Raw genomic sequence first — 13,413 nt, forward strand, 5'->3', positions numbered from 1 at the left:
GCTCTCGCACCCGGAACCAGAGTTGGAGACCAGTGTGTGCTCCTTACATCATGCCTCACACTTGCCTCCCTCACTTCTTTGTTCTTCTCCTGCAGTTGCTGGTCCGCTCACTTGCCAGCCCTGCCAGTCTTTTGAGCTCCCACCTTGTGCCAGGCTCTCAGGCCCACTCTGGTCTCGGGGTATGTCAGCGGGTATCTGAAGACGTGTCTGCAATGCACACCACTGCGCACGGTAGCCTGCAGTGCTACACGCTGGTGTGTGGGTGTGTCTGGTGGGGCCCGCAGAGAGCATGGCACAGAGGAAGGCCAGGTCTCCACAGGCTTGGGCAGTCAGGGAGGGCTTCATGGAGGAGGGGCCCTTTGGTCCACGCTGGGACTGCTCTGGGCATGTGGGCCTGGTGGGCTGTGCCTTCCGTGTTGAGTTGGGGCTGAGCAAGGCCTTGAGGCTTAGCGAGAAGTCTGGGATAGCCCAGGAGCCTTCCATGTGGCCACCCTGGCCCAGCCACGCCTCCCCTCTGCCCAGTACTTCCCAGGCTGTCTGCACCTGAGTTTCTCCCCACCCCAGACAGGTGTGAGCCTGGTGGGTGATGGGGGAGGGGAGCTGGCGAGGGCTGGCTCTGTCTGCCTTAGGAGGGCTCTGCCCCCACTGAGCTGGCCGAGCAGCTGCCAGTCTTCTGTCCCGTTGTGCGCTCGGGATGTTTCCAGAATGCTGAGCCTTTCCCAGGTGTCAGCCCTGGGGCTTCTGCATGGCCAAATCCAAGGAGGAGTGTTAGGCATGGAGGGGTTGAAGCCTTGCCCTCCTCAGGCCAGAGCTCCCTCTGAGCTCCCCTCAGCTGCCTGGGGAGAAGGAAGCTCCCCAGGAGTGTTTGGGGGCTCCATGGGGGCGTCACTGTTTGGCGGCCTGAGGCATCCCGCAGACCCTGGACGAGCAGATGCTGCTCTTGGTTCTACCCTTCCAGCCACCAGCTCTGCTTGATGTGGGTCAGCGATGGGCCTGGGGGTGCAGATGGAACAAACCAGAAAAGGAATGGAGGACTCGAGCCTTTGGGAAGCCTCCAGGAATTGTCGCTGGGGAGGAGGTTGAGACTAGACGACAGACGAGGACTGTGCCTGGTGGCTGCTTTCCTGTCCCAGCGCACAGCGGCTGGAGGCCGGGTGGGGCCGTGCTTCTGTCCCCAGGGTGGCTGTGCAGCTGAAGAGACAGGCCCAGCAGATCAGAGGAACCCAAGAGGAGATGAATTCACGGAGTCTTGCAGAACCCGCCGCTCAAGCGCTGGGGCCGAGGGGTGGCTGGGGGCGGGGGTGGGGAAAGAGATGGTTTGACAGCTGTTGAGATTTCCAGGGTTTAATTTGACAACAAGCTAAGTGTGACTTCACAGTGGGATCTGGCTGCCAGAGCCGCCAACGCAGACCTGGGCTGCATCCACAGAGAGCAGTCTTGACGGCGCTCCGGGGAGGGCCCCAGACAGCTCTGCCCAGCCGGTCAGGGCATGGCTGGCAGGGGGTCTGCTCTGAGCTGCACTTGTCGGGACACAGACAAAGCAGGATGTGGTCAGAAGAGCAAGGCCAGGGTGGGGAGGGGCCTGAGGAACCGTGAAGAGACGTGGGACCCTTGGGAGGGATTGGAGTGACCAGGCAAGATTGAAGTGGACACCAGCCCAGCTCGTCTCCTGAGACCTCCCAGGCCCTGGGGGGAACAGGGGACCCATGGAAGTCCCATTGAGAACATAGTCGGTGGCCAAGAAGTATTTGGTGAGTGAATGAATGAAAACTCAGAGCTGGGCTGTGAGTAAATGATGAAATGGCACAAGACCAAACCCAACGGTCCAGAAGAAAAGAATAAGTCATCACTTCATGAGCCCGGATTCTGTCTACACTGCTGTTGGCAGAGCTGTCAGCTTCCGGCTGGTGTCTCATTCATTTTGCTGTTGAGCGAGAGGGGTGCCGAGCCCTCCCTGGAGGAAATGGCCCTCCTGTACCGCCGGAGGTGTCCTGCCAAGCGCCGTGACACTTCCTTCAGCCGTTGGTTCGCTCCCGAGCATGTAGGGAGCAGCGGCTTGTGTCCCAGCCTGGCCCATCAAGATGCCAGATGTGGATGGTCACCCCGCCCCCGCGGAGCGCCGGTTCCACACAGCTAGCGCATACGTGAATGTTTGTAATGCCAGCTTGTGATAAACGTGGGATGAAAAACAAAGTGGGGGGCCAGGGAGGGACAGAGGGGGCTTTTTGAGGCTGATGAGGTGACGTTTGAGCGGACGCTGGAATGGAGAGGGAGGGAGGGGAGTGTGCGGTCAGCAGGGAGAAAAGTGTCTGAGGAGCCGGAGGAGCAAGTACAAAGGCCCTGGGGTGGGTGTGGGCCTGGCACGTTGGGGAAGCAACAGGAGGCTGGAGAGAGCGGGCTGAGCGAGCAGAGGGGTGGAGGGAGGGCGATAAGGTCAGAGGTGCTGGGGTCATGCTCATGTAGGGCCTCGGGGGCCCTGGGTGGGACTTGGGCTGTCACCACATGAGATGGGATCCCGGGCTGTTCTTTAAGCGAGCAGGGCCGTGGTTCGACTTTTCAGCAGGATCTCTCTGGGCGCTGCGCGGTGGAGTGGTGCTGGGAGGTGGGAGGTGATGACGACTGCGGCCCCAGGGCCCTGCGTGTCCTGCCGCCTCCATCTTGCGCTCAGCCTTGCCCTTGCCCTTCCAGCGGAAGCCCTGGGCCTGGACCACATGGTCCCCGTCCCCTACAGGAAGATCGCCTGTGACCCAGAGGCTGTGGAAATCGTGGGCATCCCAGACAAGATCCCCTTCAAACGCCCCTGCACCTATGGGGTCCCCAAGCTGAAGCGGATCCTGGAGGAGCGGCACAGCATCCACTTTGTCATTAAGAGGTACAGGGCGGGGGCCGGGGGCCTGGCCTTACCCCCAGGCTGTGCCTGGCTTGCAGTGCTGGGCGTAAAGGCTGGGCAGGGGTCAACAGCAGGCCCCCGATGGGCAGGGGTGGAAGGAGTGGGTTCTGTGACTTAACAGAGAGTCGGGCGGCCCTGGGAGAGAATTCAGGCTCCTTGACCTCAGAGCTGTGTGGCCACTGCCTCTGGGGAGGGGCGTTCACCCGCACAGCCACCTGCACTCGCCACCAAGGGAGCATCATGAGCTCCAGGCGGTGCCCAGACTTCCAGAATGAGTCCTCCTAGGTGGTTAGAGATTGGGGGGGGGGGCGCAGAGGCTGTGCCGTCCAGCTGCCTGCCTCCAGGCAGCACAGCACCAGCCACTTCCCAGGTGTCTGTTCCGGGAGTGCACCCAGTGCGCGCGTGTGCCCGCGTGCCTGCCTGCTGGCTTGTCCCACTAGACTGAGGGCAGGGCCTGTGTTCTGTCATTGCTGAGTCCCCAGTGCCTAGAACAATCCGTGGTCTGTAGTAGATGCTCAGTATGGATCTGTGGAATGAATGAGTGAATAAAGGGGCAAGTGAACGAATGCTTGTCCAGATTCGGGCTCATGCCTTTTGACTTAGAGCTTAGGAAATAAACAAGGTAACGGGAGAGAGGAGGATGGTGGGGCCCCTGTTCAGGGTGGTCGAGGGCCTCTGAGAAGGTCCCATTGGTTTAGCCAGAGCTGGGAGATTGAGAAGGTGGCCTGCACCCAGCTGGGCAGCGTCTGGGCCAAAGGGTCGGCCTTGGAGAGCGGCCCTGACGGGGGCGGGGTGTGAGCAGAGACTGGGGTGGGCCCTGAGGGCTCGCGGTTGTTCTAGAGCAGCGGGAAGGAGCTCTGCAGGGTGCTTGAGGTGGGGCCCTCAGGCTGCTGCGGGGAACGGACTAGGGAGGTGAGAGCAGATGGGGGAGACTGGCAGCGAGGCCACAGCAGTGCGGCCAGGAGCGTGGGGCGGAGGGAGAGAAGTGGCTGGACTTGGGGCAGACCCTGGCTGGTGGCGGCGTTTGCTAATGGATGAGACCTGGAGTGGGAAGGCCAGGATCACCTGTGCGTCTGAGTCTGTGCTTGAGGGGAGCGAGCCTGGGCAGGATGGTGAGCTTGTCTCAGATGCGCGAGCTCAGAGATGCTCAGGAGACGGAACTGCTGGAGGCCAGGCGGTGTCAGAAGCTGGGAGAGAGGTCCAGGTTGGAGACAAACTGGGAGTTGTCAGTGTGAGCTGGGAACGGGTCACAGGGTGGGGCAAGAAATAGAGGTGAGAGGGGAATGCCATGTTAGAGACCCCAGAGGCCGAGGGAGGGGGAGTGGGGCTGCCAGCAGCAGAGGCTGAGAAGGGTGGGCATCTCGGGATGATTCTGAGTGTTAGCCTGGCCCTGTGGGTCTCCTGCCCAGAACCCTCCTTTGCTCTTGGTGCAGCCGCACGCTCTGGCCTGTCGGCAGCCACTGTGCCGGCCTTTGCGTCCCTTCCCCGCCGCCTTCCCTGCCTCCTGGCTTTTGTGCGCTCTGCCCACTGCCTGGACCAGCCTCTACACACCTGCCCCATCTTCATCATTCGAGGCTCGTATTCTCTGCGTCTAGCAGCCCTCCCCTGTCCTCATCTGCTCATTTGCGGCAGTGGGACCACCTCTGAGCCGCCTCTTGCGCTCTCACCACCTCTACTGTGGGTCCTGCTGGATACCTGACTCTGAAGGTGAATTGAGATCAGTCGCCCTTCTGTCGGGCAGTGCCTGCTGTTGTCTAGCTTCAGTCTCTCTTGCTGCTGAGTCCTTTTCCCTCAGTTGACTCTTGCTAGGGGCGTAAGGGTGAGGGGAGAAGAGAGCAGCAAGGACGCCTGGTGTCCCCTTATGGGCTGGCGTGGTGTCTGGGTCCTCACCGTGGCTGACCTTGATCTCCCTCCAGTCAAACTGTCAGTCATCTAATTCTTCACCAGCGTCTGCTGGGCACCTCCTACAGGCCCAGCCCTCCACCGGGCTCTACCGAGGACTGCAGGAAACAGCAGGCACAGTCCCCCCATCCCCAGAGGCCATGCCAGTCATGGGAAGTGGTCACTGTTGTGATGAGTCCAGGGTGTGTCAGAACAGCACGTTTCCAGGTATAGACTCAGTGGCAGTTGAGCAGCAAGCCTGTGGGGCTTTGTGGAGGAGGCAGCTTTGGCACCAGCCAGACTAGGCTAGCAGTCACTCGCAGCGCCACAACCTTGAATAACACTTCTCTTCTGTGCCTCACTTTCCTTGTTTGTCAAAATGGGGGCAGTGATGCCCCTCGCCCTCAGTGTTTTCCAACATAGAATGAGGAGGTGGACAGAACACACCTGACACGTGGGGAATGCTTGGTAAACTCGAGTCCAGTTCCTCGACCTCGTCTCCCCTGTGTGTAAAGGAGTAGTTAAGCACATCGGCACTGAAGGTCTGGGTTTAATCCTGGTCCTACCATTTCCCGGCTGTGTGTCCTTGGGCAGGTTACTTAACTGCTCTGTGCCTCACTTTCCTCATCCGTAAAATGGGGCTAATGATTGTCCGTGCCTCAGAGTGGAGACCTCATGACTGGCTTTGAATAAAGTGCTTAGGACTGGCTGCTCGGTTCTGAGCCCTCAGTACATTCTCCACTGTTGCCCATCCCAGCCTCTCCAGTGGAGCATTCCGGATCATCTTAGCAGAAGTGAGGAGAAAAGAGGGCTTAGGAAGCAGCTGGGAGGGGGAGTCCCTGCCCCGGCCCCCGTGTCTGCAAGGTCGAGGGAGGTCAGGGTGCTCTCCTGCCAGAGGGAGAAGCCCCCGGGCCCCCACTAGTGCCGAGCTCTGACCTCCGAATACCCTGTTCCCACCAGGACAGTAGCCCCAAGTGAGAGGGTGAGCTCACCTCTCAGGGGCGGACGTGTGGCTTCCACCTAGGCCAGAACTTGAGAGGGAGGAGTATCCGGGGTGTGCTGTGGACGATCGACAGAGACCCTCTCCACACCCCTCAGGCGGGCCTTCCAGACCGGGCGGCCCGTGAGGGTGTCTGTCACGGTCTTGGAGGCACCTCAGACCTTCTCCCTGCCACCTGGCCCGCAGCCCTCAGGGACCTGTGCAAGCCGCCATACTCTCCCTCCAAATGAATGCACAGAGCCGCGAGTGCTAACGCCGCAGGTCTGCCGGCCGCTGGGTGGACCTGAGGAGAAGGCTTTCCCCAGGATGATTCCCTGCTGCCCCTCGGCCTTGTGGGACCCTGAGGAGTGTGGGCCTCTAGGAGCTGCACTGGGACCGGGGGCCTCTCAGGATGGGAATGGAAGTCTTGCCCAGGGTCCCACTGCCACGGGGACCCAGGCTCTGCCTGCTGCCACAGCCTTTTGCCTGTTTGAATTTCCCGCTGGGCACCCCTTGTTCATTGTCAGGCCCCCTTGTACTCAGATTCAGACATCCCTTCATGTGTCCCATGTTGCCTCTGCAGCCTGAGGTTAGTGACCATGGTCCTGTCCCCTTGTCCAGTGGCTCCATGGCACGAGTCTCTGCTGCAGGCCCCCCAGACCAGCTGTCTGAGGCTCCCCAGCCCATGGGGGCTGCCCTGGTGTGGGCCGCAGGTAGAATAGGACGAACACCAGCCCTGGGGGACCCCAGCTCCTCACTGACCTTTACTCCATCCTCCTTTTCCCTGCCCAGCCTTCCAGGGGTCTTATCAGGATGACTCAGGGGTCCCTGAGTGGACCCTGGGCCCCCAGCCATCCCCCTCCAGTCTGTCCCCTATCTGGTGATGGAGTGATCTCACGGTGCCACATCCCTTGGGGTCTCCACGTTGCCCACAGGGTAGAGACCATGTGCCCTAGCACAGCCCTGAAGGCTGGTCACCTCACGCAGGCCACCTCCAGCCAGCCAGGTGCAGCCCCCAGCTCCACCCCATTCCTGTCCCTGGGGGACCTCTCAGCCATCCCACCTGAGCTCGCTGTCCCCTTCTCCCTGAAGTCTTTCCCAAGTCCCTCCCTGCTTGGGCCCCCTTGGCCTCTGAGACACACGTGAGGGGTCCCACGTGTCACTCTGAGTGGCTGTGGTCTGGTGGCACGCCTGGCTTTGCAGTCAATGGAGAGCTTGGGAGCAGGGCCTATCCTGTGCCTGTCACTGAGACACGGGACCCTGGTGGCTGTGGCCAGGGAGAGCTCGGGGTTGGAGGAAGCTCCTGGGGCATCGTGAAGAACAGTTTGGACCCTCCAGGCCCGCCAGGCCTGTGCCTGCCCTGGCTGTGGAGAAACGGTGTGGGCTACCTGGCTCTTCTGGACTGTGCCCTCTCCAGCCCCCATGTGTGGCCAGCCCAGTGCTCAGATCCACAGCTAGAGCCATGCATATGGGGTCACTAGGAGACCTGGTGACCAGCTCTCTGAGCCCAGGGGGTCTTTTGGGCCTGCACTGCTCTCATGCCGGCTCTCCTCTCTCCCCAGGATGTTTGATGAGCGAATTTTCACAGGTATGTGTGGGTACTTTCTAGTCCTTCTGAAGCCGCCATCACCCTGGCCCCTGGGGCGGGGAGGGGGCCCGCAGGTGGCTTTGGCATGCTGGGGCAGACAGGGACCCCAGCTCCCAAGTGCAGACAGCCCCTCAAGACTCGGGATGCCCTGGACAGGGAAGAACTGGATACTAACGTGTGTCAGAGACTCTTCCAAGCTGTCAGCACAGTTCATTTTAACTTCATTTAGTTCTCGACAGTGCCAGGAAGTGGGTTCTCATTTTTCCCCAGAGGCCCAGCTAGCGAGCGATGGGGCCTGGCTGTAAACCCAGGTGCGTGCCGGCAGAGCCAAGCCGTCACCAGTGGTGGCTCACCCCTCAGGAGGGCGAGGCGGACTCTGCCTGGTGCAGCAGAGGGAGCATGAACTTGGGGTGCAACGCACCCGGGTCCCTGTTCCCGCCCCACCTCCCACCAGCTTTATGACCATGGGCAGGGTCCTGTGGGCCTCACTTTCCACATCTGTGAAGTGGGCTGATGAGTGCCTTCCTCTGGGTTCCTGGGATAATCACCAGAGAGCATGGTCCCATGGTGCAGCCTTGGGGGGCTTGACCCCTTTCTGAGGGCTCCCTCGGCCCCAGTAGTTTATGCGAGGTCAGGACAGCGGTTTCCGGCTGACGTCTCCCCTTCCTCCTGTTCAGTTCCCATGGATCCTGGGCTCCTCGAGCCCTGGGACCCTTATTCCCTCTCCCAGGGGAGGCATCTCTCCCTAGGACCCATTCCTGGCGGCTGGCCAGACTTGGAGCCCACAAGAAGGAGGGGCAGAGGCCAGCCAACCCCGGAGGGGTCCCTCTAGAGCTGACGCGGAGGCCCCTGGCCAGGTGCCCGCGGGCAAGGGGAGCCTGCAGAGCCCTCGCCCTGACCTCCACCTGGCCCCGCTCTCCACCCAGGGAACAAGTTTACCAAAGACCCCACAAAGCTGGAGCCCGCCAGCCCGCCGGAGGACGCCTCTGCAGAGGTCTCCCGAGCCGCCATCCTCGACCTGGCCGGGACTGCTCGGTGAGGGCCCACACCAGCTCCCAGCCCAGGGCCACCCTGCTCGCGCCTGAGGTGGTCTGACTGCAGGGGGAGCAAGGCCTGGGGCTGGCCAGAGGATGCTGCGCCCAGCGGCTCCTGACCCCTCGGCATCCCCTACAGGCACCCCCCACACACCCGTGTGCCCTCACCCCACTGTCCCCAGGGAGAATCTAAGGGGACAGAGGAGGACAGAGACTGCCAATTTTCCCCTCCTGGAGAACGCTTGTCCCTCCTCAGGATCTGGCTGTATGTTGCCTGGTCTCGGAAGGCTTCCCTGCCACCTGGACCAGGTCAGGCATCTGCCCTGCATGTCCACGAGGCCCTCACTCAGCTCACGGCCTGGTCACCATCTGCCCTGCCCCCACCCAGGCTTTGGGCCACTGGGGGCCAGGGATGGGCCATTTACCCCGGAATCCCCACATCCAGCCCAGGCCTCCCCCCACAGTACTGTGTGAATTAACTGAATCATTAATCTTAGGAGCCCTGCCCATCTTTGCTCCCCAGCCCCCTCCTCAGACTTCCATACCCCCTCCAGGTGGTGGTCCTGCAGCTGTCAATCTCCTTCACAAGCAGTGATCAAACCCTCACTGTGCTAAGCTGTGGGGCCCTCAGATTGGCGACCCAGGTCTCCCAGCTGGTGGGGAAGGTGGGCGCCCAGACTGCTCACCCCAGGATAGCGAGCAGGATCTCAGCTGGGTGGACAGGGGACTGTTGTCCCTGGAAACAGGGCACTGGGACTCTGGCTCAAGGGGAAGGGCCATCCCCCTTGGGGATGGGAGCGAGTGTGGTCCAGGGCTGCATTCTGAATTGGCAGCCACCGTGGGCCCCTGACTGCCTGGAGGGACATGAGGCCGATGCCATGTCATTTCTGGGCTTCCTTCCTGCAGATCCGACAAGAGTGGTATCTCCCAAGACTGTGGGGCAGGTGAGGGGGAGCAGGGCCCCGCTGTGTGCATCACGGGGTGGGAGGGCATCCGCCAGCCCCACCCAGCAGCCTTGGGGAGGAGACAAACTCCGACTGTGAGCCTGGAGTCCTAGTGAATTTCCTCTGCCCCCTCTGTCTGCCCCTGCCAGGCCTCAGAGCATGCTGGGAACTCACTAGGGGGCTGGGAGGGGCAGGGGGGTGTGGGTGGTGTTGAGGGGGAGTTGGGAGACTTAGGTTCTGGCGTCGCCACCAGCTCCTGGTACATCCATGGTAGGCAGCTTCCTCCTGTGGGCCTCAGATGCCAGGTCTGTACGTTGGAGACACCAGGACAGGCCTGAGGGCCTGCCTGACCTTCCATTCCTGGTCTGAGCAGGAGCGTGGGGGCTGACATGACTTCCTGGGCGCTACTAACAAGTCACAGACATGAGAATGTTCTGGAATGGCTTGCCCTGCCTGGCCAAGCTCATGCTCACACCTAACTGGATCCCTTGTCTCCTCCTCACAGGAACCTCTGGGGAGCTGGGTGGGCTGAGGCCCATCAAAATTGAGCCGGAGGACCTGGATATCATTCAGGTCACCATCCCAGGTAAGGGACAGACATCTGAAGGGCTGCCCCTGCCTGACCCGCAGGAACCGAGCAGCCCCGCAAGCCGGGCACCTGCACCTGCCGGAGCCACCGCCCCACCCCTGGCCGTCCCCTCTGTCTCCTGAGGGCCCGCCCTGCCCCGCCACGGCAGCGTCCCCAGGATGCTGTTTCTCTAGTCTGATTCCGAGAGAAGTGGGGTGTCGCGTGTGCTTTCTGCAGCCACACCTGCCCTCTGCTGGGAATCGGGCCTCGGCTCCGACCTTCCTAAAGGGCCCCCAGCCTTCACCTCCCTGGCCTGGATCCCCTGGGATTTGCGAGGCAGGAGGGAGGGGAAGAAAAGGCACTGGAGTTAGTGGATCTGAGTTTGATTCCAGACTTGGGACCCCAAGCCTCAGTTTCTGTATCTGTGAAGACGGGGGTGTGCTTGGCTTCTGGAAGCTCAGCGTGGGGTAACCACTGGGAGTTGGTAGGGCTGCAGGCCGCTCGGGCCCCTGCCTGGCCTTGGGAACAGCTGATCATTCAGGCGGCCCTGCCAGAGTGCCGGGGTGCGGCTTCCTTAAGGGTCTGCTGCGGGCATGCTGGGCTAGGGGTCCCTGAGGGACCGTGATGGGGTGGGACAAGGAGATGCTCTTGTCATTTGGAGTTTTGTCTCCAGACCCTTCGCCAACTTCTGAGGAAATGACAGACTCGATGCCTGGGCATCTGCCCTCAGAAGATTCTGGTTATGGGATGGAGATGCTGACTGGTAAGAAATAGGCTGGGGACCCTCCTCCCTGGGGTGTAACTGGGAGGGGGTGGGCCAGGAAGCCCCCAGGCTTTCCTTGGTATTGACTGCCCCTTAGAGGAATCCCAGTGTATGCCTAACTGCACCCCGGCCTCCAGGCTGGGTTCCTCTCTGAAAACTTGAAGTAGGCTTTGCGTTGTGGGAAGTCTGGTTCCTACATCTTTCTCAGGAGCCCCCATTTGGATTAACCTGTTTGTTTATTCAACAACTATTTATTGAGCACCTACTGTGTACCAGGTCCCATGCAAGGTTCTGAGGACAGGCCAGTGACCCAGACAGACCAAAGGCCCTGCCCTCGTGGGGCTGACCTCCCAGTGCAGGGAGACAGAGAATAAGCAAATCACTGAGTAAAGTGGAAAGTTGGGGGGAGGGGGTAGGTGCTGTGGAGGGACAGAGCCGGGAGGGGAAGTGTTGGGGGCAGGAGGGGCTGTCACTACAGGTTTTGGGTGGTCAGAGAGGACCTCACTGAGAAAGTGACATTGGAGCAAAGACCTGAAGGCAGTGTGGGGGGATTGGGTGGAGCAGGCAGATATCAGGAAAGAGCTTTCCTGGGGCCGGCCCGGTGGTGCAGTGGTTAAGTTCACACATTCTGCTCCTTGGTGGCCTGGGGTTGGCTGGTTTGGATTCCGGGTGCAGACATGGCACCACATGTCAAGCCATGCTGTGGTAGGCGTCCCACATATAAAGTAGAGGAAGATGGGCAGGGATGTTAGCTCAGGGCCAGTCTTCCTCAAAAAAAAGAAAAAGAAAGAGCTTTCCAGGCAGCAGAAACAGCAAGTACAAGTGCCCTGAGGTGGGCCATGCCCAGCATGTCCAAGTAAAGCAAGGAGGCCCGGGTGGCTGGAGCAGAGTGAGGTGGGGAGGGTGAGATCAGGGAGGTGATGAGCTGGGTTATGCAGGGTCGTGTACATCAAAGGGAGGAGTGGGGCTCCTGACTCAGGAGACAGGACCCACTGGGGGGTTGAGCTAACAAGGGACATTTCCACAGTATTTACTCTCAGAATAGACTGCAGAGGAGTGGAGACAAAGACAGAAACTGGGCACTGCAGAAATCTTGGCCAGAGGAATGGCCAGGGTTCATGGGTTCGGATCCTGGGTGTGGACCTGCACGCTGCTCATCAAGCCATACTGTGGCGGCATCCCACATGCAAAATAGAGGAAGATTGGTACGGATGTTACTTCAGGGCTAGTCTTCCTCAAGCAAAAAGAGAAAGATTGGCAAAAGATGTTAGCTCAGGGCTAATCTTACTCACCAAAAAAAAATTAGGTGCAAATACGACAGAAGACTAGCATATATATTCGTTCCAGCTGGTGGGTACGTGGTGTTGAGTATAACATTCTGTATGCTTTCCTGCACCGTTTAACTTTTCCCCTACCAAAAGCAAACAAATGACTGGAAAAACAAATAAGGTTTCCTGCAGGCCCGGGTGGGTGGTGCCACGTTAATTGGTGACAGAATAAAGGCAGAATGTCTCCGCTCCTCGTCTGCTGTCATCTTATGCATCAGAGAGAGTGGTCTGGAAACGGGAAAGAGTGAGGAAGACCTGGGAGTCCAGTAAGGAGAGACGCAGGGTCTGCAGAGTGGAGGAGGCTAGATCAGCTTCTGCTGAGGCAGTCCCGGGCAGGAAACACGCAGGGCAGATAACAGCCATCCATCGCGTTCAAGGAGTCACGCTGGACGGAAGAGAAGCTGATAGCGGAAGACAGACTGCAAGATGAGGGTTTACCCAAATTGCAAACAGGTAGACTGTGCGTCATTCCCAGGCACAGTTCTGGAAGAGACTGTGAGCCATTAGAAGGGACCCAGTGTGGGGTCATTCATTAGGGGTGAGTCAGCTCAGAGGACCTCAGGATCCCAGGCTGACCCTGGGCCAGCTGGGGAAGCAGGGGCTGCCGTCACCTAGGCAAGGTTTCCCGTAGTCATCTTGGAGGACTTACTCCATCCTCGACCATTGATCAGTTCATTGGATGAAGGGATCTCAGGCAGCAGGATTATACAATCTGCAGATGCCTTGGGAAGGAATGGAAAGTCCACCCAAGAGTGATGTTCCCTGTCAGACCAGAACATTGGGCTTTGACAGACCAGAACATTGGACTAAAGGCCACAAGAAGAATTCCTGGCCCAAGGATGTGTGTCGTGGGTTGCATTCCCTGGGGAACAGACCCTGAGGTGGAGTTTAATGTGGGGTGTTTGTTAGGGGCTGCCCTTGGGATCAACGTCTGTAATGGGAGGGATGGAAGTGTGAGCGGGCAGAGGGAGCAGGAGAGCCAGGATGCAGCCCCAGTGACAGGCGGGTGCAGCCCTGCACGGAGCTCTGGAGCCAGAATGGCCTCTTAGAATTGTTCAAGTTGAACTGGGATGTCCTGGCCTTCATACCCCAACCTCAATCTGTCACAGGACGTGGGCTGCCCCAGAAGGGCAGTCCTGGAAGGAGTGACCACTGTGGGCTGCCTGCTGACCATAGTCCCCTCTGCTAGAGCACCAAGCTGGGGATCTGGGTGGTCCATGCCAGTGTCCACCACAATGTGAGTGGATAGTTGCACGAAAAAAGCGAGTGAACAACCGTGTGCAGCCGCCAAGGAGTGAGGGCTTGAATGAAGGGATGCCTTCGGCATGTTCTAATTGGACAGAACTTTCGTTGAGCATATTGGGCAGTGGGCACTTAGACGGCACTGGGAAGAATGCAGATTGGCGGTTGCTTTTTAAAGAAATTTGTCAGCTTGAAG

At 59.8% G+C, this 13,413-nt stretch overlaps 1 protein-coding gene across 8 annotated transcripts in view; it reads left to right on the forward strand.

Moving 5' to 3' along the window:
* Positions 1-13,413, forward strand: part of GTF2IRD1 (GTF2I repeat domain containing 1) — a 113,604-nt gene that overhangs the window by 46,666 nt on the left and 53,525 nt on the right. For all 8 annotated transcript variants that reach the window (XM_070484462.1, XM_070484464.1, XM_044746260.2 and 5 more), the window contains 6 exons: positions 2,689-2,872; positions 7,313-7,338; positions 8,265-8,373; positions 9,279-9,316; positions 9,822-9,902; positions 10,558-10,647. In XM_070484462.1, coding sequence (XP_070340563.1) covers positions 2,689-2,872; positions 7,313-7,338; positions 8,265-8,373; positions 9,279-9,316; positions 9,822-9,902; positions 10,558-10,647 — 528 coding nt within the window. The remainder of the gene's footprint in view (positions 1-2,688; positions 2,873-7,312; positions 7,339-8,264; positions 8,374-9,278; positions 9,317-9,821; positions 9,903-10,557; positions 10,648-13,413) is intronic.

This window comes from Equus asinus, chromosome 14 (assembly GCF_041296235.1).
Source record: "Equus asinus isolate D_3611 breed Donkey chromosome 14, EquAss-T2T_v2, whole genome shotgun sequence".
Lineage (NCBI taxonomy): Eukaryota > Metazoa > Chordata > Mammalia > Perissodactyla > Equidae > Equus > Equus asinus.